The sequence below is a fragment of the Stegostoma tigrinum genome, chromosome 11 (genome assembly GCF_030684315.1).
Source record: "Stegostoma tigrinum isolate sSteTig4 chromosome 11, sSteTig4.hap1, whole genome shotgun sequence".
Taxonomy (NCBI): domain Eukaryota; kingdom Metazoa; phylum Chordata; class Chondrichthyes; order Orectolobiformes; family Stegostomatidae; genus Stegostoma; species Stegostoma tigrinum.
Genome location: NC_081364.1, coordinates 51,810,272 through 51,835,214, shown reverse-complemented (window position 1 = coordinate 51,835,214; position 24,943 = coordinate 51,810,272). Strand labels below are relative to the sequence as shown.

At 40.0% G+C, this 24,943-nt stretch overlaps 1 protein-coding gene across 3 annotated transcripts in view; it reads right to left on the bottom strand.

Annotated features, from left to right (window-relative positions):
- Positions 1 to 24,943, bottom strand: part of cfap20dc (CFAP20 domain containing) — a 356,705-nt gene that overhangs the window by 149,216 nt on the left and 182,546 nt on the right. The window contains exon 12 of one of the 3 annotated variants that reach the window (XM_048548272.2): positions 13,215 to 13,291. The exons of the other annotated variants lie outside the window; for them this stretch is intronic. Within the exon in view, the coding sequence (XP_048404229.1) occupies positions 13,238 to 13,291 (54 nt within the window). The 3' untranslated portion in view covers positions 13,215 to 13,237. The remainder of the gene's footprint in view (positions 1 to 13,214; positions 13,292 to 24,943) is intronic. 3 annotated transcript variants of the gene reach the window in all.

Below are 24,943 nucleotides of genomic sequence, written 5' to 3'. Positions count from 1 at the left end.
GTAACTAGGTCCTCAACTATTTTTGTAGGGGACCTGCAAATGAACTTGGGTAGCACTCTACTCTGTAGTTCACTTTGCAGTTCATAGTGACAGCTACACATGTACAACTGCAGTTATCTTTTGACATGTCTGATTTTTTCTTGCATATTGTTAGTGGTGAGCACCACAAATGAGTAAAGTGCAATATGAATTTCAGTGCTGGTATGCTGCTAGGTGGATAGGGCATATGTCCCAAACACAGACCGATCATATCAATAGCATAACCGTTAAACATGTTAGGTTCTGGTCGTATTCAATTAAATCATGCATTCAAAATGCAGACTTCAACATGATATCTAATTCTGTGATTGGTCAACCATTCCTTAATAATCTGGGCTATGCAAAGAAATTAGCTGACAGCCAATTAAGAATTGTCCGTTGAATTCACAGTGTGGTACTCTTGCATGTGCTGGAAGATACCCATGTTAATGCATACTTTGCAGGCAGAAAGAACATGAACACACACACACACACCACCTGTACCAACTCAACAGTATAGGAAGTAGTATTCTCTGGTTCATTTCTCAGTGGAACGCCTTGATCAATCACAGTCAACTTGCCTGAGGTTCAGTAACTCATATTCTGCGGCCCTGCAGCCCAATGGTATCAACGTGGACTTCACAAGCTTCAAAATCTCCCCTTCCCCTACTGCATCCCAAAACCAGCCCAGTTCTTCCCCTCCCCCCACTGCATCGCAAAACCAGCCCAGCTCATCCCCTCCCCCCACTGCATCCCAAAACCAGTCCAACCTGTCTCTGCCTCCCTAACCTGTTCTTCCTCTCACCCATCCCTTCCTCCCACCTCAAGCCGCACCTCCATTTTCTACCTACCACCTCACCCCGCCTCCTTGACCTGTCCAGCTTCCCTGGGCTGACCTATCCCCTCCCTACCTCCCCACCTATACTCTCCTCTCTACCTATCTTGTTTTCTCTCCATCTTCGGTCCGCCTACCCCTCTCTCCCTATTTATTCCAATTCCCTCTCCCCATCCCCCTCTCTGATGAAGGGTCGAGGCCCGAAACGTCAGCTTTTGTGCTCCTGAGATGCTGGTTGGCCTGCTGTATTCATCCAGCTCCACACTTTGTTATCTTACAGTCAACTTGCCTGTTTAAGATTTAGGCAAAGCTTCGTATTAATCATTATCAAACAGGTGCATTCTCCTTGGTAGCACCTCTGCCAATCAGAGTTCACCTCCCACTAAAAGAGCACTCTCCTCTCAAACAGTATAAATGTTTTCCTTTCACTCTGGTATTTTTGTGAATTGTCCTGATGAGTGCAAAACAGAAAGCTTTAAAGTAAAGTTTCTTCTATTGGCAAACGGCATTTAACTACTATTGTTGATTTGAATGCAAAACAAGGCATTTTGCTCACCAGTTTCCTACAATGTATAATATGCTGTGCATTCAATTTATGGAAACTTCAACGGAATTAGCTTTAACTGGACAGAAATATTTGTCTGTTTAATGTAGAAATTATGTTCGTTGATTTAGCCGATGATTTTCTATGTAGTTGGATTACATCCAATGAGATGCTACATAAATGGAACTTTCAAAACAGTTAATTTTTGAGTACTAGAATGGAGAGTTTGCTAATTTAATTTTAAGTTTAAACCAATTCTACATAATTGTTTTGCTTGTGTCATTGCACAAAAAATTACATATTTACAACCATAATTTGCAAGGACAGTCATACATGACAGTGCTAAATTTTAATTGAAGGAAAATCAAGTGTTTCTGCGAAAGATAAGTTTTCAAAATAGAGTTCGATCTATACTTGAAGGGATCCACAATGAAACTTGGCGATCAGTGAGATCATTATAGGATGATATTACATTATTTCTGTTGGTGTTAACGGAGCAAGTTGTGCAATGATAATATGCCTTATCATATAGTCAACTGTTTTACAGTCAAGGCATAAGGTTGTCAAAATATACAAGGAGTTTTCATACAGAAGAAAAAAATCACCTGCGTAAATGATCCTTTGATGATTTAAATTTATGAAGTCTTCAAATTAACGTTAATTGCACAATACAACCACAATATACACAGTATGAAAAATACAGATATTTTCAAATATGTAGTTGTACATATGTGAGTATATATTTTTATATTCAAATAATAAACATTGCCTCTGCATTCATGTTTAACCTCATTGGCACTTACTTCATATCTCAGAATCAACAGAATAGGTACAACCACTTTAATATTCACAAATGTTAATGATATTCAGGAAAGAGAAATATCACTTGAATGGTCCTGATGCAACTAGGCTCAATATCCACCTTGTCCATCAGTGACGCACTGTGTCTGTGGTATGTTCCTTCAACTGAACAGACTACATCACTTCACTAATCTTATGTAGATAGAATATTCTGGCTCTGAGATCTCTACCATCACAGAATACAAGAGCAGTGAGATCCAAGAAACAATGCCAAAATAGCCCACATTCAGAATGATCGAAACAAATACCTAACCTGCACAAACCTGAAGAAATTCTGACAGTGACGCCAGCCCGATATATGGTCACCTTAGGTGAAAAACAATAGATATTAAAGGAGCTGGTCATCTTTTGGTCCACCCGCTGTTTTGGAGACTGTTGTAGGACATGACAGCAATTGAAAACTCACATTTTAATCATGTATGCGGCCTCACATGCACAAGGTAATCGAACAACAATGGAGTATTGTCCAAGCAATATTGAAGGATGACAGCAAATATTACACTTCCAACAAACAGAGAAAGGTTTAAGAATATAGCTTTTGTCTGCATTCATGCATTGTGGGCGTTGCTAGCTAGGCCAGCATTTACTGCTCATCCCCAGTTTTCCTGCAAATGACTGTGGCTAGCTGGCTTCTTGAATTCCTACAGTCCTTCGGGTGTTGTGACTCCCATGGTGCTGTTACGAAGGGAATTCAAATTTCACCATCTACCACTGTGGGATTCAAATATCCTTAGAATATTATCCATGATGTGGAGGCGCCAGTGTTGGAATGTGGTAGACAAGGTCAGAAGTCACATGACATCAGAGAATAGTCCAACATGTTTACTTGAAATCACAAGGTTTTGAAGTACTGCTCCTTTGTCAGGAGCAGCACTCCAAAAGCTTGTGATTTCAAATAAATCCGTTGGACTATAACCTGGTGTTGTGCGATTTCTGAACACAGAATATTAGCATGGTGTTCTGGATCATTAGCTCCCTGACATTACCATAATGCCACCACCTCTCCCATATGCAACATAGAGAACATTGAACATCAGCAATCACACCTGGACAGAGTCATCATGTTGGGCAGAAAAATTGAGGGGTGTTAATCATTTCCTCCAGATTTTGGGAGATCTCTATCGGTGAAGTTGCAGAAACAAAATTCACAGCGTATGATGATTTCTCTGAAGTACAGAGCTCCACCAGAATAATCCAAGTGTTTTTTAAAAATGTTAGAGGAGGAATCAACCAGAGCCAACAAATATTCTATGTGTAGGATTCTCTGTGGCAATGATTATGACACTATCATACAATAGGCAAGCAGGATAGATGTTAAAACAAATAAGGCGGACACAAAGTAAGACTTCAGTAGTGGTGGAGAGGCCAGCATTAGTTGAACTCGGCCATTAAGATGAGCTAATGTTTTACCTGTGGTGTAGCATCTGTAGTACTGGGGATAGTAGACAGAATAAGACAGGATAACTAAAGTGTAATAATTGTGGAAAACAAGGTCAAGGGCGGAATGATTGCTTCAGGAAGGGTGGAAAGATAGAGGGATGTGGTCAATATCAATGTATGAGCTAGTATAGAATTGACCAATGAGTAGGTTGTGAAGACAGTCAAGAGGATTATCTGATTCAATAAATAAGTCGCTTCGATCCCCAGGAGTGGTGAGGCAATAACTGGCAAGTAACATTTGGGCCATGTGTTCCAGGTAATGACAATCTCCACTGACAGAATCTAGCCACTGCCCTTTGCTATTCAATGGCAGGACCATCACTGAATGCCGCACTAGCAACATCCTGAGGGTTACCAATGACATGAAGCTGAACTAGACTATCCACTTAAGTCCTATGGCTATGACTACATGTCAGAGATTAGAAATCTTGCAGCGAGTAATTCACTTCCTAACTTCTGAAAGTCTGCACTCTGTAACAAGGCACAAGTCAGGAGTGAGATGGAATACTTCCTATTTCCCTATATGAGTGCAGCTTCAACAACACTCAAGGAGTTCAGCACCACCTAGGAAAAAGCAGCCACTTGATTGGCACCACATCCACAAACAACTACCTCTACCACTGACACTCATTTGCAGCAGGGTTTACCATCTACAAGATGCGCTGCAGAAACTCATCAAGGTTCCTTCGTCAGCATGTTCCAAATCTACATCCACTTCCATCTAGAAGGACGAGGACAGCAGATACGTCAGAGCAGCTCCACTTGGAAGTTCCCTCCAAGCTACTCACCCTCTGGACATGGAAATGTATGGCTGATTTTTCATATTTGCAAGGTCAAAATCCGGAAATCCCCCCCCAACCACCCTACCCCAGCCAAGTACATTTTTGGTAGACCTACAGCAAATGGGCTGCATCAGTTCAAGAAAGCAACTCACCACCACCTTCTCAAGGGCACCAAGGGATGGGCAATAAATGCTAGCTAAGCCAGCAACACCCACATAACACGAATGAGTAAAAAGATACACGCTAACTGCCTAGACATCATGGCAGACCCAGAGGGTAGGATAACTAGCATTAGAAATTTTATTTTCTATTCATTTGTGGGATGTGGGCATTGCTGGCTGGCCAGCATTCATTGCCCATCGCCCTTGAGAAGGTGGTGGTGAGCTGCCTTCTTGAACCGCTCTGCAGTCGTCCTGCTGTGGGTTGACTCACAATGCTGTTAGGGACAGAATTCCAGGGTTCCAGTGACGGAATGGTGATATATTTCCAAGTCAGGATGGTGAGTGGCTTGGAGGAGATCTTGCAGATAGTGGCGTCCCCGTGTATCTAATGCCCTTGTCCTTCGAGATGGAATTGGTCGTGGGTTTGGAAGGTGCTGTCTGAGGATCTTTGGTGAATTTCTGCAGTGCATCTTGTAGATAGTACTGACTGCTGCTCCTGAGCATCGGTGGTGTAGGGAGTGAATGCTTGTGGATGTAGTGCCAATCAAGAGGGTTGCTTTGCCCTGGATGGTGTCAAGCTTCTTGAGTGTTGTTGCGGCTGCGCTCATCCAGGCAAATGGGGAGTATTCCATCACACTCCTGACTTGTGCCTTGTAGATGGTGGCCAAGCTATGAGGAGTCAGGAAGTGAGCTACTCGCTGCAATATTCCTAGCTTCTGACTTGCTGTTGTAGCCACTGTGTTAATGTGGTGAGTCCAGTTGAGGTTCTGGTCAATGATAACCCCACGATGTTGACAGTGGGGGATTCAGTGGTGGTAACACCATTGAATGTCAAGGGACGGTGGCTGGATTGTCTCTTAATGGTGATGGTCAGAGCCTGGCATTTGTATGGTGTGAATGTCACTTGCCACTTGTCAGCCCAAGCCCTAACATTATCCAGATCTTGTTGCATTTGAACATGGACTGCTTTGGTATCTGAGGAGTTGCAGATGGTGTCGAATATTATGCAATCATTGGCAAACATCCCCACTTCCAACCTTATGCCTCCTAGGTGGCCCAAAAGTGCACAAGAAAACTGCAAGCGACAGCCTGGGGAACAGAATATACACTTGCAACCAAACAGGTCGAAGCAGACAATAAAATCTGTCCTTCCAGACTGTTATTAAAGTCACTAAATCTGAGTCAAAGGGAACGGCATGTAGCATATAGGCTTGAGACCTTAGGCAGAATGTTAAATTTAACCTGAGAAATATAAAATTTGGTCCTGCGCCTCAGTCCCTACACATGACTGTAGAAAAACTAAACATTGATGAACTATTTGAGGAGATGCAGGAACTTGTGGTCATATGGCTTGCGACAATTGGCGTGGAGAATACAATCAAATTGTAGATGGGCCTACCATGGAAACCTGTGAAAGGAACGTGTCTAAACCTGAGTCTCTGGGACTGAATTGAGTGGGGATCCCAAAGAAGTTGAAGGCTGTATTCCTATTTCCTACCCCTGTCTAACTCAGGTTTGAGAGCTGCCCCCTTGATGACCAAATTTAATTGCTTACACATCATTGATTCTTTTCCCATAGGAAACCTCCATACCATGGGCAATTGAGATACTACAAATTCCACAGCGAGTATCGAATCTATCATCTCCTTAAAACTTGTCTACCAACCACAAGGCACAAGTCAACAGCATGATGGAATGCTCTCCACTTCTGTAGATTGGTGCAGCTCTAACATTCAGGAAGCTTGGCACTATCCAGGACAAAGCAGCCTGCTTAACTGGCATCACTTCACACTCTCTACCAGCAACACACAGTGGCAGCACCACAGCTATAACATTTAAAAGACATTTGGACAGATAAGGAATGGTTTAGAGGGATATGGGCAAAACACAGATTTGGGAAACTTGATTGGCATGGATGAGTTGGTCTGAAGGGTGTTTACATGGCGTATGACCCTATAAAAGGTTATTTGAGAAAAGCATTCAGGCAATCAAAGAGGAAGGATACAGAAAACCTAACCAAACAAGGATTTTAAAGGACTTCTGCTCGCGAATAAACCAAAGTGATAAGAAAACAGTCTAAAGTGGGGAGAATGGTGGTAACTACCAACAAGAGGCTGATAAGATTTCAAGAAGTGCAAATGGTGATAATAACAAAGAGGCAACATATTCTGCTATCACCTGCAGCTAACGTACACCCAGGGAAGGAAGGCGGGGAAATCAATACGAGCTCTGGGGATTTGAATGAAAGAACTTTCTTATTTCGCTTTGGTCATCAAGCTTTTGCTAAGACTGTAACTGATTTCTAAATTTGTATAAGATCTCAAGTCAGACAATTTCTAGTGGGATCCCTGGAAATATGGCGGGTACAGAATTTAAGGGAACATCCCAACTTTCTCAAGTTGGTGAGACCAGGGTTCCAAAAGGAGCGGCTGTAGAGGACAACATGGGAAAGTAATATTTGTTATATGTGGCAATATTAAGCTATATGTGTTAGCTAATGTGCAGAACAGAATGTCCCAAAATGTGGGGCCCGATGATTGACGAGTCATAATTGTGAAACTCTGTTATTGAGGGAATGGAATTGAGTGCTACAAACATATGTGTGACATATTTTGTATTGTTTGAGTCAGGCTCTTAGCCCTGACAGATCTACTCCATTTGAGACATGCTTGAATAAAAAACCTCATTAACTTGTATCCTGCAGACCCAAGAGTGCCCTTTTTACCATAACACTTTAAAAAAAGAATGACTTGAAAAGAACAATTGCTCTACGGTCTAAGTATCCTGACTATAAGAATGATTTTCCTATGGAACTGGCTTTGTCATATTTGAATGAAACTTTAGAATGGATGATTCAAATAAACATTTCAATGTGGAGCTAAAAAAAATTGCACATCCTGAACTATTATTCAAAAGTAAGATGAGCTATTAAATATTGAAGGTTATTGAGCAGTTACAAGGAGAGAAGTATATGTGAACATTTTACTCCCAAATATGTACTGCAGGAATGGCAATACAGTTCCGAGTCAGGATGCTGTTTGACTTGAATGAGAACTTGCAGATGGTGATGTTTCCATACATGCAGTCCTCTTGTCCTTCCAGCTGGTAACGGTCATGGATCTAGAAGGAGCTGTTGGTGGAGCTTCGGATAGTTACTGCACTGCAGCTTGTAGTTGGTACGCTGGTGCCATTGTGTGTTGACGGTCGAGAGTGTAGATGTCGGGCCAGTTTGGCAGGCTGCTTCGTTGTGGACGGTGCCAAGCTTATTGAATGTTGTTGCTGCTGCACCATCTATGTAAGTGGAAAGGATTCCAACACACTCCTGACTTGTGCCATTTAGATGGTAAACAAGCTTTAAGGAGATGAGGGGTAATTTACTTGCTTTAGAATTCATAGTACCTTAATTGCCTTTGTAGCCAAAGTGCTAATATGGTTGGTTCAGCTCAGGCTCTCCATTACTCAGAGCCCTGAGCCTATTGATAATGGGAGGTTCAGAGATATTAATACCATTGAATGTTGAGGGGTAATGTTTCTTCCTGGTCTGTTGAAATCTAGAAAATAGTTACATAACTAAATCAGGATGGTTAGTATTGATTAAGCTGAGTGAAAAATATTACTTTTTAGTGGCTTTTCAAATTCTGTATGCAATGATTTGATTTATTATTGTCACATGTACCTAGGCGCAGTGGAAAGTTTCGTTTTGCGTGCAGTACAGGCAGATCATACTACAAAGCACATGAGGGTAATAGAACAGAGCAATGAACACAACGTTAAGGCTGCAGAGAAGGTACATAAAGAGTGAGGTCAATATTAAATTTGAAATTTGAGAGGTCTATTCAGGAGCCTGATAACCACGTGGAAGAAGTTGTTCTTTTGTATTTTCTGCCCAATGGAAGAGGTTATAACTGGGTGGGAAGAGTCTTTGATTATGTTGGCTGCCTTTCAGAAGCAGTGAGATGTATAGATGAAATCAATGGATAGAAGGTTGGCTTGTGAGATGGACTGGGCTGTATTCACAACTCTGTAGTTTCTTAGTCTTGGGCACAGCAGTCAGTTGCCATATCAAGCAGTGATGCATGCGGATAGAATGCTTTCTATGGTGCATCGATAAAAATTTGTAAAGGTCTTTACAGGCATGACAAATTCCTTAGCCTCTTGAGGAAGTGAAGGCGTTGTTGTGTTTTCTTGACTGTTGCAACAACGTGGATAGACCAGGACAGATTGTTGGTGATTGTCACGCTAAGAAACGTGATGCTCTTGGCCATTTCCACTTCAGCTCCATTGATGCAGATAGGGGCGTGCCCTTCACCTCGCTTTCTGAAGTCAATGACCAGCTTTTTTATTTTGCGGGTGTTGAGGGAGAGATTGTTATCTTTACACCACAATATCAAGAACTTTCTTACTTTTCAATGAACCATTTCTCCAAAAAATATGCAACACATTTTGAAAGTGGATGTAAATCTCTGTTGCATCACATTTCTGTGGGTATGGAGTCACATGTGGGCCAGATAAGAATGGCAGATTTCCTTCTCTAAAAGGACACTGGTGAACTGGATGGCTTTTATATGACAATTTACAATGGTTACATGATTGTCATGAGACCAACAATTATTGAATTCTAATTTCACCATCTGCCATGGTTGGATTCAATCCCATGCACTTAGAAACTTTTCCTGGGATTCTGGAGTGTCATTCCAGTCACATTACCACAATTCCCCTACCTTCCAAACGTAGGTATAGTTCTGTTTGTGATTTCCTAGAGAATTGTTGCTAGCTTGAACCTAACTAATGCAAAAAGTTTGTGGTTTCATTCTCTGAAAACATACTACAGTATCACTTTTACAGTATAATTTTTGAGAATTACACAAACCATTTTCTGCCGGACACTTGTTTTCCTGTAATCACCTCATGTCCTAGTTTGAGCAATACAGCATCAGATACTGCCCATATAGAAATGGTTTGAATAGTTTCAAATGGGTTTAAGAAAACAGTAAATTTTCACTATCCTTTGTTCCATTAACAATACCACGCCCCAATTAACAATAGAAAAATTTATGGTCGTTTAAAATGTGCTAGTTTATGCAACTGGGTCACAAGTGTAATTTTTCTCCCCACTCTGTTCCATATCATGGATATACGTAGTTTTTAGATGTTAAATTTCTACCACAAGCTCAGCATCATTAATCTAGCCCCCAACCCAGCCTTTCCATATTGTTTTCCTTACAGAAATGACAAATAGCTTCAGCCAGCAGTTGTCTAAATTAACCTGCTGTTAGGACCAGTTAAAAATGTCAGCGTATTCACATTTGTAAATTTTAAAAACTATCACTCACCACATAAAATAAATATGATACTAAACATCATGAGTGTTTTGGAAATTGTACAAAGAAACAGAGAAACAATGTTGTCAACAAAGTTATAACAGAAAGAGGAAAAACCTACACTTGCATATTTTGGTTGGAGAGAGAAAGGTTAATTTACCTATCCTCAGCACTGATTAATTCACATATGCCTTCACAAATAAATAACTGTGATCAATAATAGGAAAAGGTAACTTTGTCAAAACTGCTGAACACTGAAATTGAAGAAGCTGAGGTGTGCATATGAGCGCAACAACTTCATCATTTTAAACCTGTTGAAATTGAGTGTTTCTCCCCAAAAGAAAAAAAAATGAATTTTATGCATTTATTACCATATTTCTACACTACATTCTGCAATTTTCAAACACAAGTGTTAATGTACCAAAATTGGATCTTGTGTTTCAAGGAAAGTTAAAGAAAAAGGGATAAATTTTCATCTTTGATCCCATCTCCGTTCTGGTACTACTTCCCTGCGATATTTCAAACTGAGGCAGAGACAGGCTGTAGGCGGTCTCACTGATTCCAGTTGAAGCCAATGGTGGTTGTGGAGGATGGTGAAGAGTTGAGTCAGGCAAATTGGAAGGCCTGCCTCTACCTGGAAGAACGTTGATATATGGTTGTAAGGCACCCTAACTGTCCTCCCTCACCCCTTCTAATTTCTGTGTGTCTTCTTCATACCCACCCTTCCAATATCCACTAAATACAGAAGCAATAAGACCTGTAAAAATATTGCCAGTTCTTTGAAAGGCTGACAAAGCTTTCAAAATAAGCAGAGAGGCATTCAAAATTCTCCCCAAAAATTGAACCTCTTACAAGCTCATTACAATATTATTTTAACGCAGGTATTAATGTTTTGTACTATGGGTGCATTAAGTATTTTAATCTGTTTCAAATTAACAAATCTATCAATTAGATGACCTGTTAATTAAAGAAGTCAACCATCTGATGAACCACCTGCTCAGCCTGCATCTAGTTTTTTAATGAATTCAGCTAGAGCTTTCGTTGACACAACTGTATTATTGAATTCCAATCAGATCTCCAGAAACATTAATGGATTCAGCTATGTTAGAGACTTTTGCCTTTGTTTGATTGGCAGTTTTATGAGTTTGCAATAAATTTATCTTTCTTTGAAGTGGTTTGGCAATGTCTGTTAGTTTATTTAGAAAAGATTTTGAGTCAGTCCCAAGATTTCATTGTTTATTGGAAGTTGGAGGGGGTTAGGAAGAAGAAGAGCCAATGAAGTAGTGCTGATTTTTGGCAATACACAGCAGGGACTTTAAAGAGGAGAATGGATAGGAGAAAGGAAAGCCAATAGTTACAAAGACTGAGGACGGGAACCAAAGGGCAGGAATGGTGGTAAGAGAAGCAACAGAAAAAGCCCCTGTCATAATTCACTGACCTCAACAGGGAAATGCCATTTGTGTACTTCGGCCAGAGAACAAGAAGTCTGTAACAAATGATGTTATAGAGAATGCCACATGTGAAATGGATATATAGTCCTTATTCCAGGAATTACATTAAAGCTAAACAAGGCTGATTGAGTCAATGTTGCACAGGGACCTCCTGTAATATCTCAGCTCTACCTTTGGATGAACTCACCTGAAAACATAGTGCACTGACAAAACTCATCACAATCTCAAAACAACCCTTTATTTATTCTTCTACTTGTGAAATAAGCTGAAACTCTCTCTTCCCTGTTACAATTATTTCCATTTTTCCCCCGGCAACTGTCTGATAACGATTCTACTTGACCTTAAAATGAAATTCTGACCACGAATGTGTGCTATTACTAAGACATTCTATTTTAACCACTGCAACATCATATGACTTCACCTCTGCCACCTCATCCATGCCTTTGTTACCTTTAGATATGACTACCTCAAAACAAATATGGCTCGCCTCCCATATTCTACCCTCTGTAAATTTGGGGTCATCCAAAACTTTGTTGTGTGTCTTTATTTCACCAAATCCTATTCACCAGTTGTCCCTGCTTGCTGACATGCAATGGCTCCTAATCAAATAACACCTTGATTCTAAGATACAATTTGCTTTTAATTTCTGTTTTAGTTCCTTCTTAGGTCTTGCCTTTGCTACAAGGGCAGTATTTATTACTAAAGCCAAATTTATCTGAAAGAAAAGAAATACACGCATACATAGTGTACTTGGCATGTCCACTGGAGATCAAATGTACTCTACAGTCAATGAAGTAGAATCACTATTATAATTTAGGAAACAATAGGAGTGAGTTGCAAATAGCAAATTCCTAAACACAGCAATTTAACAATGACTGGGCAGTTTGTTCTTTTGTGATGTTAATTGAGGGGAAATATTAACCAGGACATCAGAGATAAGTCAGTTGCTCTTCTGTCATTAGATTTTTTCACATCCACTTGAATAGGCAGATGGGGCCTTGGTTTAAGGTCTTATCCACAATATAGCATCGCCAACAGAGCAGCACAATTCCACACTCTATCATTGATTTATGCGCTCAAATCCTGGAATGGGCTCAAACCTGGAAACATATGACACACAGATGAGAACGCTACCGTTGCAGCCAGAAGATGGTGATGAGCCACCAACTTGGGCTGTTAGAATCCAGGTATACTCTTAGTCTTGTTAGGGAGCAAATTTCAGGATTCTGATTTAATGGGAATAAAACAATGGTGATATAGTTCCAGGCCAGGATGTACATGGCTTAGAGAGGAACCTGTAGTTGGCAGTGGTTTCTTGCCCTTGATCTTCTAAATGATAGAGGTCAGAGTTTTGAAAATGCTTTCAAAACAGCTTGGTTTCTCCTGGTGGATGCTGTGCATCTGGCATTGTCCATTATCAGTAACAGTGAAGGAAGTACATGTTTAAGAAGTGGCTGGTGTGTTAAGTAACTAATTTGGTCCTGGATGGTGTCAAGTTTCTTTAGCATTATTGAAGATGTCGTCCCCTAGGCAAATAGAAAGTATTCCAACATATTCCTGACATGTGTCTTGTACAAGGTACAGTAGTTTTGCTGATGACTTTTGTTTTCCCTATCTCTGTACATTCCTCTTGACCAAAAACCTCCAAAATATCTGCATTCCTTTAATTCTGGATTTTTGAGCAAGCTGATTAGAATTTACTACAACATTTGTGGTCAACTGTAAATTCTGGAATTCTCCTCCTAAAAAAATCATGCTGTTTTCCACTCTTTCCTTCTTTAACATGCTCTTTAAAACTTACCTCTATAATCACTCTTTTGTTCATCAGCCTGTCTGCCTACTTATATGACAGGCATCACGGTTTACCTCACAATTCACCTATAGAGAAGTGATATAAGAAAAATTACTTATTTTTAAGATACTGCCATTAAATTTATAATATAAGATACTTTACAGGAAAGTGAGAAACTGGATTTTGACATGGACGCACAGATTAAAGCAAGGCAGGAATCTTGGCCAAAAAGGTAGACAGATTTTAAGGAGCATCTTGAAAGAGGAAAGGAAGATGGGCTGGGAGAGGGCTTCAAGCGTATATTTCATGTCAATGAATTGAATGCTGATAGCACGTTTAACGCAAAAGAATGTTTCAAGGTGCTTCACAGGTGAAGTTCTCTAAAGAGAACTGTAACAATGGTTGATTGATTGATTGATTGATTGATTGATTGATTGATTATTGTCATGTGTACTGAAGTACAGTGAAAAGCATTGCTTACGAGCACTGCAGGCAGATCATAGTAAGCAAGGATGCACAGATTAAAAACTCTTAGACAAAGGTATACGGGTTACATTGCACAGGCTGTATGTAAGCGAGATCAACGTCAACAAGACCAGCAGTAGAAAGTCCATCCATCAATCTAATAATAGGTGGGAAGAAGCTGTTCCTGAACTCATGCGTGCATGTGTTCAGGCTTCTATATCTTCTGCCTGACTTCCATTATGCAGACTTTGTTCAATAGTGTGTGTAGGAGTTAGCCTCACCTCTGCTTGAGGATAGGTTGGCTTTCTTCACATGATTACACAATTCTCAGTTCATTAGTGTCACAACTGTATAAACATTACATTTTATACTTTGTAAAGAAGATTTTTTTTTAAATGGAATCTTCTACAATTGTTCCCAGAAGACACCAGGTAGCTCTTGTTGATTTACCCCAGCTGAAAAGCAGGTAGACTGATGTGTTATCTTAAGAATCAATCACACAAGGGGAGGATTTAGAATTTAATTAACCCTTGCCTAGCACAATGTTAAGTTGTAAGTTATAATAAATATATAGCTTCTGACAGAAAGGAGATTGGAAGGACACTACCGGGAATTCCAACATAATTAATGTCTTTGCTTGGCGGAAGAAGGGCACCTTTAAAATAAACACAATAGCCATTTTGCTTTAGTTATGATAAGACAGACTGTGAAATATCATTTGGGTATTACTCCAAGTAGGCAAGGAATGGTAAATAAGCTAAAGGATTGGAGTACGGAACAGGCTATCAAGACCATAACTTGCAGTTTCATAAAAGGTTAAACAATTGAGCCTTCACTTCCTCCCAAAATCTATTCCGCTCAGTTCAACTTTGAAAGAAACCTTCAACTATTTGTGAATAGAAGCCATCACAGTAAGTAAATTCTGACTTGAAGTTTTCAACCCCTTCACTTTGGAATTAGAATCTTCGAGCAAGGTACAGATCTGCAATGATAACGGACTGATCTACCTTCCATTTTTGTAGTTGTCTTTCAGCCATATCTACTTTTAATCTTTATTTCAGTATTTTAACTAATAATTGTGTCACTTAATAATCTGCTGCTACAGTTGCGTAATGAGCTAATATTTGATCTTCTTTAAAGCTAATGCATTGCTGTTGGTTATTTTTAAATTGAAACACTGATAGCTAATTGAGCTATACAAATCTGCAGTTAATGGACTCTGGTCACTACTGATGTGATCATGACATCCACTTGGAGCAAGGGGAATATTGTTCTGGGGACAGGCAAAAAGTTAAAACACTCACTGTTATTTTCAGAAGTCAAAGGTCCTGATGCTAAATTTGAAGGGTCCAGTCAAATTTTTATTTCCTGTAAGCCAGGAGCATAATTCAGGCTGTCAGAGCAAGATATCTGAAGCAAGATGTACTAGATCTCCCAAGGTGCCCGGTCAGCCTGCGTCGCTTGACAAAACTTCTACCAATGGCCCGGGTCCTTGATCTGTATCCATTACATTCCAGCTTCCTAACCTCAGCCATCCACTGCAAAACATGCAATGTAGATGACACTAGTCAACTCCACCCATGGCCTGCATAGACAAACACTCCCAAAGAGGACAAAGCACTGTCCAATGTGTATAGTATCTCTTCTGCATGCCTCTTTCAAAGTCAGGAATCAGAAGGTACTTAAAACATGCCCATGGGGAACATAATTGGGAAGAGGAACTTAATTCTGGTAAAATGGCCTTTTTGTGAGCTTGAATCACACAGAGGTGCATGCAAAAGGGCCTACTGTTGCTAAGCTTGACTTGCCTATAAAACTTCAAGGACTTAATTGCAAACTTTAATTCTTGTAGGAATCAGATTTATGGCCTCTTTTACATATAAATTTCCCTACCTAGTTTGCTGCTGGCTCCCAAGAAAAGCAAAATATTTCATTCATTATCCTTGATCAACACTATTTCACATCTTCTTTCTACTTTCCATCCAAATCCTCCTAAATACATTGCAACTGGCAAAGTTCAGATCTCAATCCTATCCACAAGTAAACCTGGTCTCAGTTACAGTCCAGTGGACCAGAATTCAGGAATATTTTACTGCACACATCTGGTCTGGCGCAGGTTTTACTGTTTCCATTCAATATTCTAGCTGCTAACTTAATCTGTTTGCTGGATGCAGACTGTTATTAAGGGCATTTAACTTTTTAATTAGCACAATCCTACATCAGCCTTTAATAAAATGATTTTTCAACAGGAGAAACCTACATGTGATTTGTCTTCCTGTTTCTTTTGTAATTAACAACATTCCATATTTCGGAACATGACCAGCATTAGAGGCATTGAGCTCATTCAAACTGTCACAGTTTAAATGAGATGATTAAAACTGAACGCTAGACCATTAAGAATCAAAACCATTAGCAGCATGCCATATTAAAGAGCTAAGTTAATATGATTTCAACATTTTCAGCCTCATAAGCAAGTACATCTGGCTTTAACATTTATAAATTAAAATATCTTTGAAAGCTAAAATAAACCCATGATATTACCTTTTCTTCGCTGTTTAAACACTATTCTTGTGGCAGAACTATTGTCACCAGTACAAAATTTACTCTGTTTTATGATTAATTTTGGAACCTGAAGTCCATACCACACGATGGATAATGACAACGCTGGTGTGTGACTTGTAAATAAATTCTTTCGTGTCAATGTTAATCTTTGGCAGCAACCATTAATCATCACAAAGTGATCAAAAGAAATGCAGTTTTTGTTCAGTACACTTTTCCCAATTAGAAAATCTAAAGATAGTTGATGTCAGGGTAGATTTAATTGAATCAAGCTTTGTAAATAATGCAGTGAATTTCACCTTGAGGAAAATGGTAGCAAGTTGACGGATCACCCTCTTAGACATTGCTCTGTTTTGATTCCTATTTCTATATAAAGTTGTGCACCAGCAACATGAAACATGCAAGGTACCGAACATCTTGTTTTATTCCTCAAAAAATATTTTTGATTTTGGCAATAATGTTTTCCATCTTATTAAGCGTGTGAAACTGGCTGAAGACCAATATAATCAACTTAATCTTGTGATTTATATGGTTGATTAAGAATACAAATTTACAACAATGCCTTTAAAATGCATTAGCTCTATCTATAGCCATTGAAAACATGTTAGTATTTTCCTGTAATATCCATATTGCGATAGAGGTTCAATTTTTTACATTTGGAGTATTCTGTTTCTTTTAAAAGAAATGATGTAACAGCCCAACTCTACATTGGATTAAGCTGTTGAGAATGTATATGAATTAATGGTTAACAATGAAAGACATTACATTACTGAAACCGACAGACTGAGACAGAAAATATTGGAACTCAAAGCAAGTCAGGCAATATTTGTGGAGAAACAGAGAAGTTTAGTATTTCAGACCTTTGGACTCTTCATCAAAAATGGCTCACATGCCTGTACTTGCTGGCTGTGAGCATTCATTGGAGCAAAAGCACATTCTGAGATAAAAAGGTGTGGAGCTGGATGAACGCAGCAGGCCAAACAGCATCTTAGGAGCAGGAAAGCTGACGTTTCAGGCCTCTGTTTCAGCTTTCCTGCTCCTAAGATGCTGTTTGGTCTGCTGTGTTCAGCCAGCTCCACACTTTGTTATCTCAAATTCTCCAGTATCTGCAGTTCCTATTATCTCTGAGCACATTCTGATGTGTATTTTCACGTCAATACATCAAAAGAAAGATTTGGCTTTGTATAACGTTTTTCACAACGTCAGGACATCTCGACACACCTCACTGATAATGCGGTAGTACTTTGGAAGGTTAATCACTGTTGTAATGGACGACATGTAACAGCCAATTTGCGCATGGCAAAGGCCCCAAAAATGCAATACAAATCAGATAATCTGTGTTAAATTAACTGAGGACCAGGACCCTGGGGATAACTTTGTTTGTTCTTTCAGAATGGTTCCATTGTTACTTAATGTTCCCCTGAAGGGAGCAGATGGGCTTTGGTTTAACATTTCATCCAAAAACAGCATCCATAACAATGCAATACTCCATTACTGCACCGGAGTTTCAGTTTTATTCTTTGTGCTTAAGTCCTGGAGTGATGCTTAAATATAACGTTTTGTCTCAGATTTTATACTTCTTATTCAACAAGTTACCTGCTGGGAACATGTTCGGCAACTGCAATATAAAGAGTGAGGCAAATTTTCCACGGGCCAGACTATCAGTTTGATGACGTAGATGGGAATTGCACCATACAGTATCCCCAAAGTACAATGGAGGAATCAACCAGGAAATTTCCTCTGGGCTATTACTGTATGACAGGAATCGGACTAAAGTCTCCATAACAATTAGAGACTTTGAATCTTTCTAATGAAATTGAGTAAAATAGTTACTTAGGAAAAGTTAGACTATTAAGTACATGGTCTAACTCCCTTTAAGTGACCCCATACTTACCACAGTCACAACCCCTGGACACCTTACATCTGCAAGCCCCTGACCAAAATGACAGCGCACTCCCCCCACCCTGGGACACATCAACCCCACCAGCTCCCATGACCCCACATCCTCCCAAGTGTTGACACATGCCTGGAACCAAAACCTCAGCCTCCCATCCAGGACTTTTCTTCTCCGGGATATTCCTATAGGTCTCTGACAGTAACTCATTTATTATTTGCATTATCTTCTCCTCCATTATTTCTTGTGAGACGGTAGATTATGACGTGAATCATGAGAGAGTACGAAATTATTGCTAAATCATCTTCCTGTCTTCTAAATGACTGCTTCATTCCACTGACAGTCTTCCGTTTGTAGAATGCAGTAGGTGTCTGTTTCATCTCACTATTCCATTTTCAGTCTGCGTTAGATAAGCTTGTGGATGTAAGTTTGTTTTCTAGAACTTGGCCTTCCTGATTTTGTCATGAATCCACACTTTCTGGAGTTCTTCTAAGTTATGTACTCTGTATCATTGTCTATAATTTCTGGTGTGATTGGCACTGTAGTCATTCTTATTTTCCTTAGTTTCTCTAAATCTGATACCTTGAACAAAGGCATAATTTTGTGCAGAAGAGCAGGAAGTGGAGTCTGCAGTCTTCTTCCCTTTAGGACTTCACATGGAGCCAAAGCATCTGGAGCCTTGTGGAATGACAACTTAAAATTCCAAGTTGATGTTGGCCCAGATATTCTGATGGAATATCAGACAGTTGTTGGAGCAGTGTAAATTGGAAATCATTCAGAATTCCTGATTTAGCTGACTTTAGGGGAATTGCGAAGGGAATTGAATTTTTCAGGGCAATTTCCCTGCATGTGGAAAGCTCTTGAACAGTTCAATAAAATCAGAATATTCAAAGCATTCTAACTTACTTTGTTGATCACAGGAAAAGCTGGAGGAGTAAAAACACGATTTAATGTCTGGGTAACTATTAACTTGAATTTTTGACTCACCACTGACACCTTCAACTACAGCTCCCAATCACAAACACTCCCTGAGACGACCCCACACCCTCACGCCATCCTGGCCTGACTCAGCCCTGCTGGGGTTGACACCTGTCTCAGCCTGGCCTTGGCTTGCTGGGGCTGACATCACAGTGTCAACAGACCCAATCCCTAGACCACCTGGCCCTCTACGACCTTAACCACCCGACACACTACACTTCACACACTTACTTTCTCTCAGTTGTTGTCAAAGTGCCTTTGGGACATTTAACACCTGAAATATAGCAGCAAGTGCCTGTCAAAAAGGGCAATATCTTGGTTTGTAATGCTACTCTTGTACTTGGTGGTCTTCTCCCTCATCTGCTCCGATAGTCATACCGGGCATGGGCTAGACTCTGAAACTTGGCCAGAGAAAATGCTGACCAGCAAGTGTAAAATTTTAAACAAGATTACTAACTGTTGAATCTATTGCATTGGTATTCAGGATGTGTTGATCATTGTCTTTTTTTTCTTGCACAAGGTCTGTACAAGTGTGAAGTTATCCATTTTGGTGAGAGGAATAGAAAGGCAACATATTATTTAAATGGAGAGAAACTTCAGAATACTTCAGTGTAGACAATCTGGGTGTCTTTGTGTTTAAATCACAGAATACTAGCATGGCACTTCCCGTAGTGTTCAAGAATGTGTAAATTATGTGGGTTATAGGGAGACGGGTCTGGGTGGGATGCTCTGGGGGTTGGTGTGGACTTGTTGGGCTGAAGGGCCTGCTTCCACACTGGAGGTATTCTACGATGATTGATGAAGCCAGTGATATCGGAGAATATTGAATGGGTGTGGGGGCGGCATGGTGGCTCAGTGGTGCCTCACAGCACCAGGGACCCAGGTTCGATTCCACTGCTGGACAACTGTCTGTGTGGAGTTTTGCACATTCTCCCCATGTCTGCATAGGTTTCCTCTGGATGCTCTGGTTTCCTCCCACAGTCCAAAGATGCGCAGACTAGGTGGATTGATCATGCTACATTTCCCGTAGTGTTCAGGGATTTGTAGAGTAGGTAGGTTATAGGAGGGGATGAGTCTGGGTGGGATGCCCTGAGGGTTCGTGTGGACTTGTTGGGCCAAAGGGCCTGTTTCCACACTGTAGGGATTCTATGATTCAACATCAATCTAAAATAATAGTCAATTACTATAAGAAATGCCTTCCGTCAGAATTCAAAAAGATTTTGTCAAAATGATTTACAAGCCTATACTTCCTTCTCAATCTCTTGGTCTATCCAGTTTCATTCCTTTTATCAGACTTTGTTGCAGTTGCATACAACGCAATGGCTTGCTCGGCCATTTCAGGGGGCATTTAAACGTCAACGATGCTGTGGTTCTACAGTCAAATTTGGGCCGGACAAGTTGAGAAAAGCAGCCCTCCTTCCCTCAAGAACATTTTGAGATATTCCCATGGTCTCAACGAAAGTGAGGATATCATCAATAGTTCTCTTTATTCCTGACAATTCACACAAATGATGCAGTTTGAAATCATTTTTAAGAATGATTTTGAGATCCTTGACCACCAAACAGATTTTTATGCTCTGGTGCAGGACTTCACAATACCAAGTGACGTTGGTGCAATGAAGTATTTAAAGTTGGAGGATTCTAGATATGATCAATCTTTCATCATAAATCGAGCAGTCATACATATTAACAAAATGCCTTTGTTCCTTGAAGCATTATCTCAGAATAGAATTGTTGGAACACTTTCTAGCCATCTATTGATGCAGTAATTATGGATTTGAGCATTTTTTAACATGCTTCTTGAGCCTTTAATTTCATTCAACCTGTATGTTGTCATGGGTGGATACTTTGTGATTAATAAAGTATCGGTCTCTACATCTTCAAAAATTGTATGTTGTGGACTGCTGAGGCTGTTCTTGCCCTTGAGGATACTTGGTTATGGCATCAAATCACCTGAATTTCTGACAAAATCTCTGCACTCTTGGCAGAAATTTTTTTGCTAGATTTTTCGACAAAGTTACCATAGTCTTACCAGACCAAAAGGCTGCTCTCTCATTAGAGAGAGACAGCTGGTAGTGATTTATCCTGACGGTCGCTACACCTCAGGCAAGAGGGAGAAGGATATTCCTTCATGGTAACCTCAGTCAATTTGGGAATTAAACCCTTGCTGTTGGCATCTCTTTGCATCACAAACCAGCCATTCAGCCAACTGAACTAACTGTGGTGATGTGGGTACAATTACAATGTCCAAAGACATTTGGATAAGTACGTGAAAAGGAAAGGTTTTGAGGGACATGGGCTAAACGCAGGCAGGTGGGACTAATTTAGTTTGGGATTATATCCTGCATGGGCCTGTTGAACCAAAGGGTCTGTTTCAGTGCTGAATGCCTCTATGATCATCTTAAACAGCTTTTTTAGCATTCAATAAAATAACCAATGGTTTGTGTATGTTTTAGTTGTGAAGTTTAAACCTCAAACATAGTCTGAAAATTTCTCACAAGGCTGAGTAGTGGTTAATTCTCCCTTTTCAATGACTTGTTCCATCCAGTTTCATTCCTTTTATCACGTTTTGTCGCAGTTACACACAAACTAAGTGGCTTACTCGGCCATTTCAGAGGGCATTTAAAAGTCAACCGCATTCTATGGATCTACAGTTAAATGGAGGTCAGGCTAGGTGAAGTTGGCAGACTTCCCTCTGACAAGGTCAATGGAAAACCCAATTTTTTTTTAAACGGCAATTGACAATTCTGCCTGGGTAATCATTAGACTAGCTTTTAATTCCAGATTTATTAAGTGAATTGAAATTCTACCAGCAAGCCTCAGTTACTGGTTTGTTTATTGCAATAACAATATGTCCTGCATCCCTCTGTGGCCATATCAGATTTTATTTAAATCAAATTGGTTGAGTATATACTTAGATCAGGACTATGGGAAGATTTCCCTTGGTCATCTTTAAAATAGAGTGAACAGATTGTTTATATGAACCCCAGGGGTGCATGCACATCGGCTAAACCAATACCTAAAATGGAAGCGTGATTTTGCTACAGCAGCCATTTTATGTTTTTGTCTGTGTAACATAGGCTGTGAACAACCATTTTAGATAACATTCCCAGGAACAGCTCCAAGAAATGTCAAAGAGGGGTCTCAGCCAAAGGGAAAATGAGAAGGAAGGCATTTAAAAATCAACTGCTGTTCTGCCAGATTTATGGCAATATGCAAGCACCATAACTGGAACTGTGGTGCGAAACAGCAATATTGTCTCTCTCTCCCAAATCCTGCTGACCTGCTCGGTCTATCTATGGGAACAATCCCTAACTATTTGAGGACAGAAGCTATTGTATGCTAAATTCTGTCTTTTACTATTCAATCGTTTCACTTTGAACAGAACTCTTCAAGCAGGTAACATGTAACAATCTTATAAACTAATATTACTTCTATCGTTGGAAGTATCTTCTATCTTTACATATTTTTAATTTTTGTGTATGCATTTTTAAGCTACTATCACTGTCACTATTACTTGAATAACCATAACAATACTTTTGCAATTACCTAACCTTTATTCTGTTTATACACAAAGCTGTGCTGCTGGGTATTTTTAAATTGAAATCTAAACAGGAGCTAAAAGACAGACAACATAAAAGTCTCAATTCATCAATCATCCAGAGGACATGCTTGGTGTAGTCATGATAGTTGACCTTGGTTAGGTTTCTTAACAATTGTGGGAAGAATGCGGGGTTCAAAATACTATTTTTTTTTCCCTAAGGGCTTCTTTGAAATCTTCTTGATTTGATTTTCAGTAGTTACCACTTTGGTTTGCAAGTGCTCCTTTTTCATTTTCACTATCTCATTAATTAGGTGATGAATCAAATAGTAACACCAGCATTCTGCATGAGGGATTTGGGCTGACACAGAGGGGAATTTGAAGGAGACACCAATATCCTCAAAAATCTTCACTCCTCCTTTAAAGTCGCAACACACAAAGAAAGCACTAATTTCCTAGACATTAGAGAATGTAAATTGGTAGAACATAACAGGCATAAGTGGATCAGAATTGCATTTTTAACAAAAAAAATTGTATACAATAGCAAGGACCTCAAACATGTACTAACTGGTGACATCACAGTTTAAATGGCTGTATAGAAACACAGACATAGAAACTAGGATCTGGAATTGGCCATTTGGTCCTTTGCATCTGCTCTACCATTCATTTTGATAATATGATCAGATGTGAGGCCACCGCCTGAAATTATAACATTTTTAAAAGTTAAAGGGGTATTTTCTTTCTTGCTACCATTTGTAAAAAAAATAGATGCAGTAAGAATCTGCAGCGTGGAAACTTTTAACAGGCGATCCATCTAATTCTGACACTTCAAGGAATTCTCACCCTCTAAAAGATTATCAATGAACCATAAACATGGGAAAATGCCACTTGGTGCTTGGTCAGATCTTATTAAAGGTCAACTGTGGAAAATTGTACAAACGAATTTACAACATTCCACCCTTGGCCAACTGTCTGTGTCGAGTCTGCACATTCTCCCCATATCAGTGTGGATTTTCTCTGGGTGCTCCTGTTTCCTCCCATAGTCCAAAGATGTGCAGCCTAGGTGGATTGGCCAGTCTAAATTGCCTGCAGTGTTCAGTTATGTGAAGATTAGGTGGGTTATGGGGGTTGGGTCTGGGTGGGAGGCTCTGAGGGTCGGTGTGGACTTGTTGGGCCGAAGGGCCTGTTTCCACACTGTAGGGATCCTACGATTCTATGATCGATGAACATTACTGAGCTTGTTGACTTGCTCACCGAGCTGGCTTGTTCTCGATCAGACATTTCGTCACCATGCTAAGTGACATCATCCGTGAAGCCTCCGATGAAGTGGTGTGATTCTACTCTACTTGGAAATTATACTGTTCGGTTCATTATGGTGAGTTAGTATCATTTCCGGTTTTGATCTGTATGGGATTGTATATGGAGTCCAATTCTATGTGTTTGCTGATTGCATTACGGGTAGAGAACCATGCCTCTGGGAACTTTATGTTTGGCTTGAGCTACTATGGTTACCTTGTCCCAGATAAACTGATGGCCTTCATTGTCAGAGTGTACCAATATTAAGAAGAGTTCTTTGTGCAGTTGAGCTGCTGGCTGATGTTCATGTATTCTGATGGCTAGTTTCTTTCCTGTCTGTCTAATGCCTACAAAACAGACAACAACAGGAGGACACAGTACGGCCTAACACACTGGCCACACTTTCATACATCAAGAATATATCGGAACTCATAACAGGACTCCTAAAACCACTAGGAATCATGGTGGCCCTCAGCCACTCTACGACTTACAAGGATTAAAGACCCCATTCCCACAACATGCTGTAAACCTTCCAAAATGCATTACCTCATTTATCTGGATTAAATTCCATCTGCCATTTCTCTATCCAAGTCTCCAGCCTATCTGTATCCTGTTGTATCCTCTGGCAATCCTCTTCACTATCCACAGCTGCTCAACTTTTGTGTTATCCACTAACTTACTAATCATACCATCTACACTCTCCTCCAAATCATTTACGCATACTGCAAACAACTGAAGTCCCAGCACTGATTCATACAGAACATCACTGGTCAGAGGCCTGGAGAATATCCAATGTTGTTCCTTTGCATAAGAAGGACAATAGGTAAGCCTCATGTCATTGGAGAAGATTCTTAGGAACAGGATTTATTCATACTTTGAAAAATATGGGCTTGTTAGTAACAGACAGCATGGCTTTACATTGGGATGTCATGTCTCACAAACTTGATTGAGTTTTTTGAGGAAGTGACAAAGGTGATTGATGAGGGCAGGGCGATACATGTTATC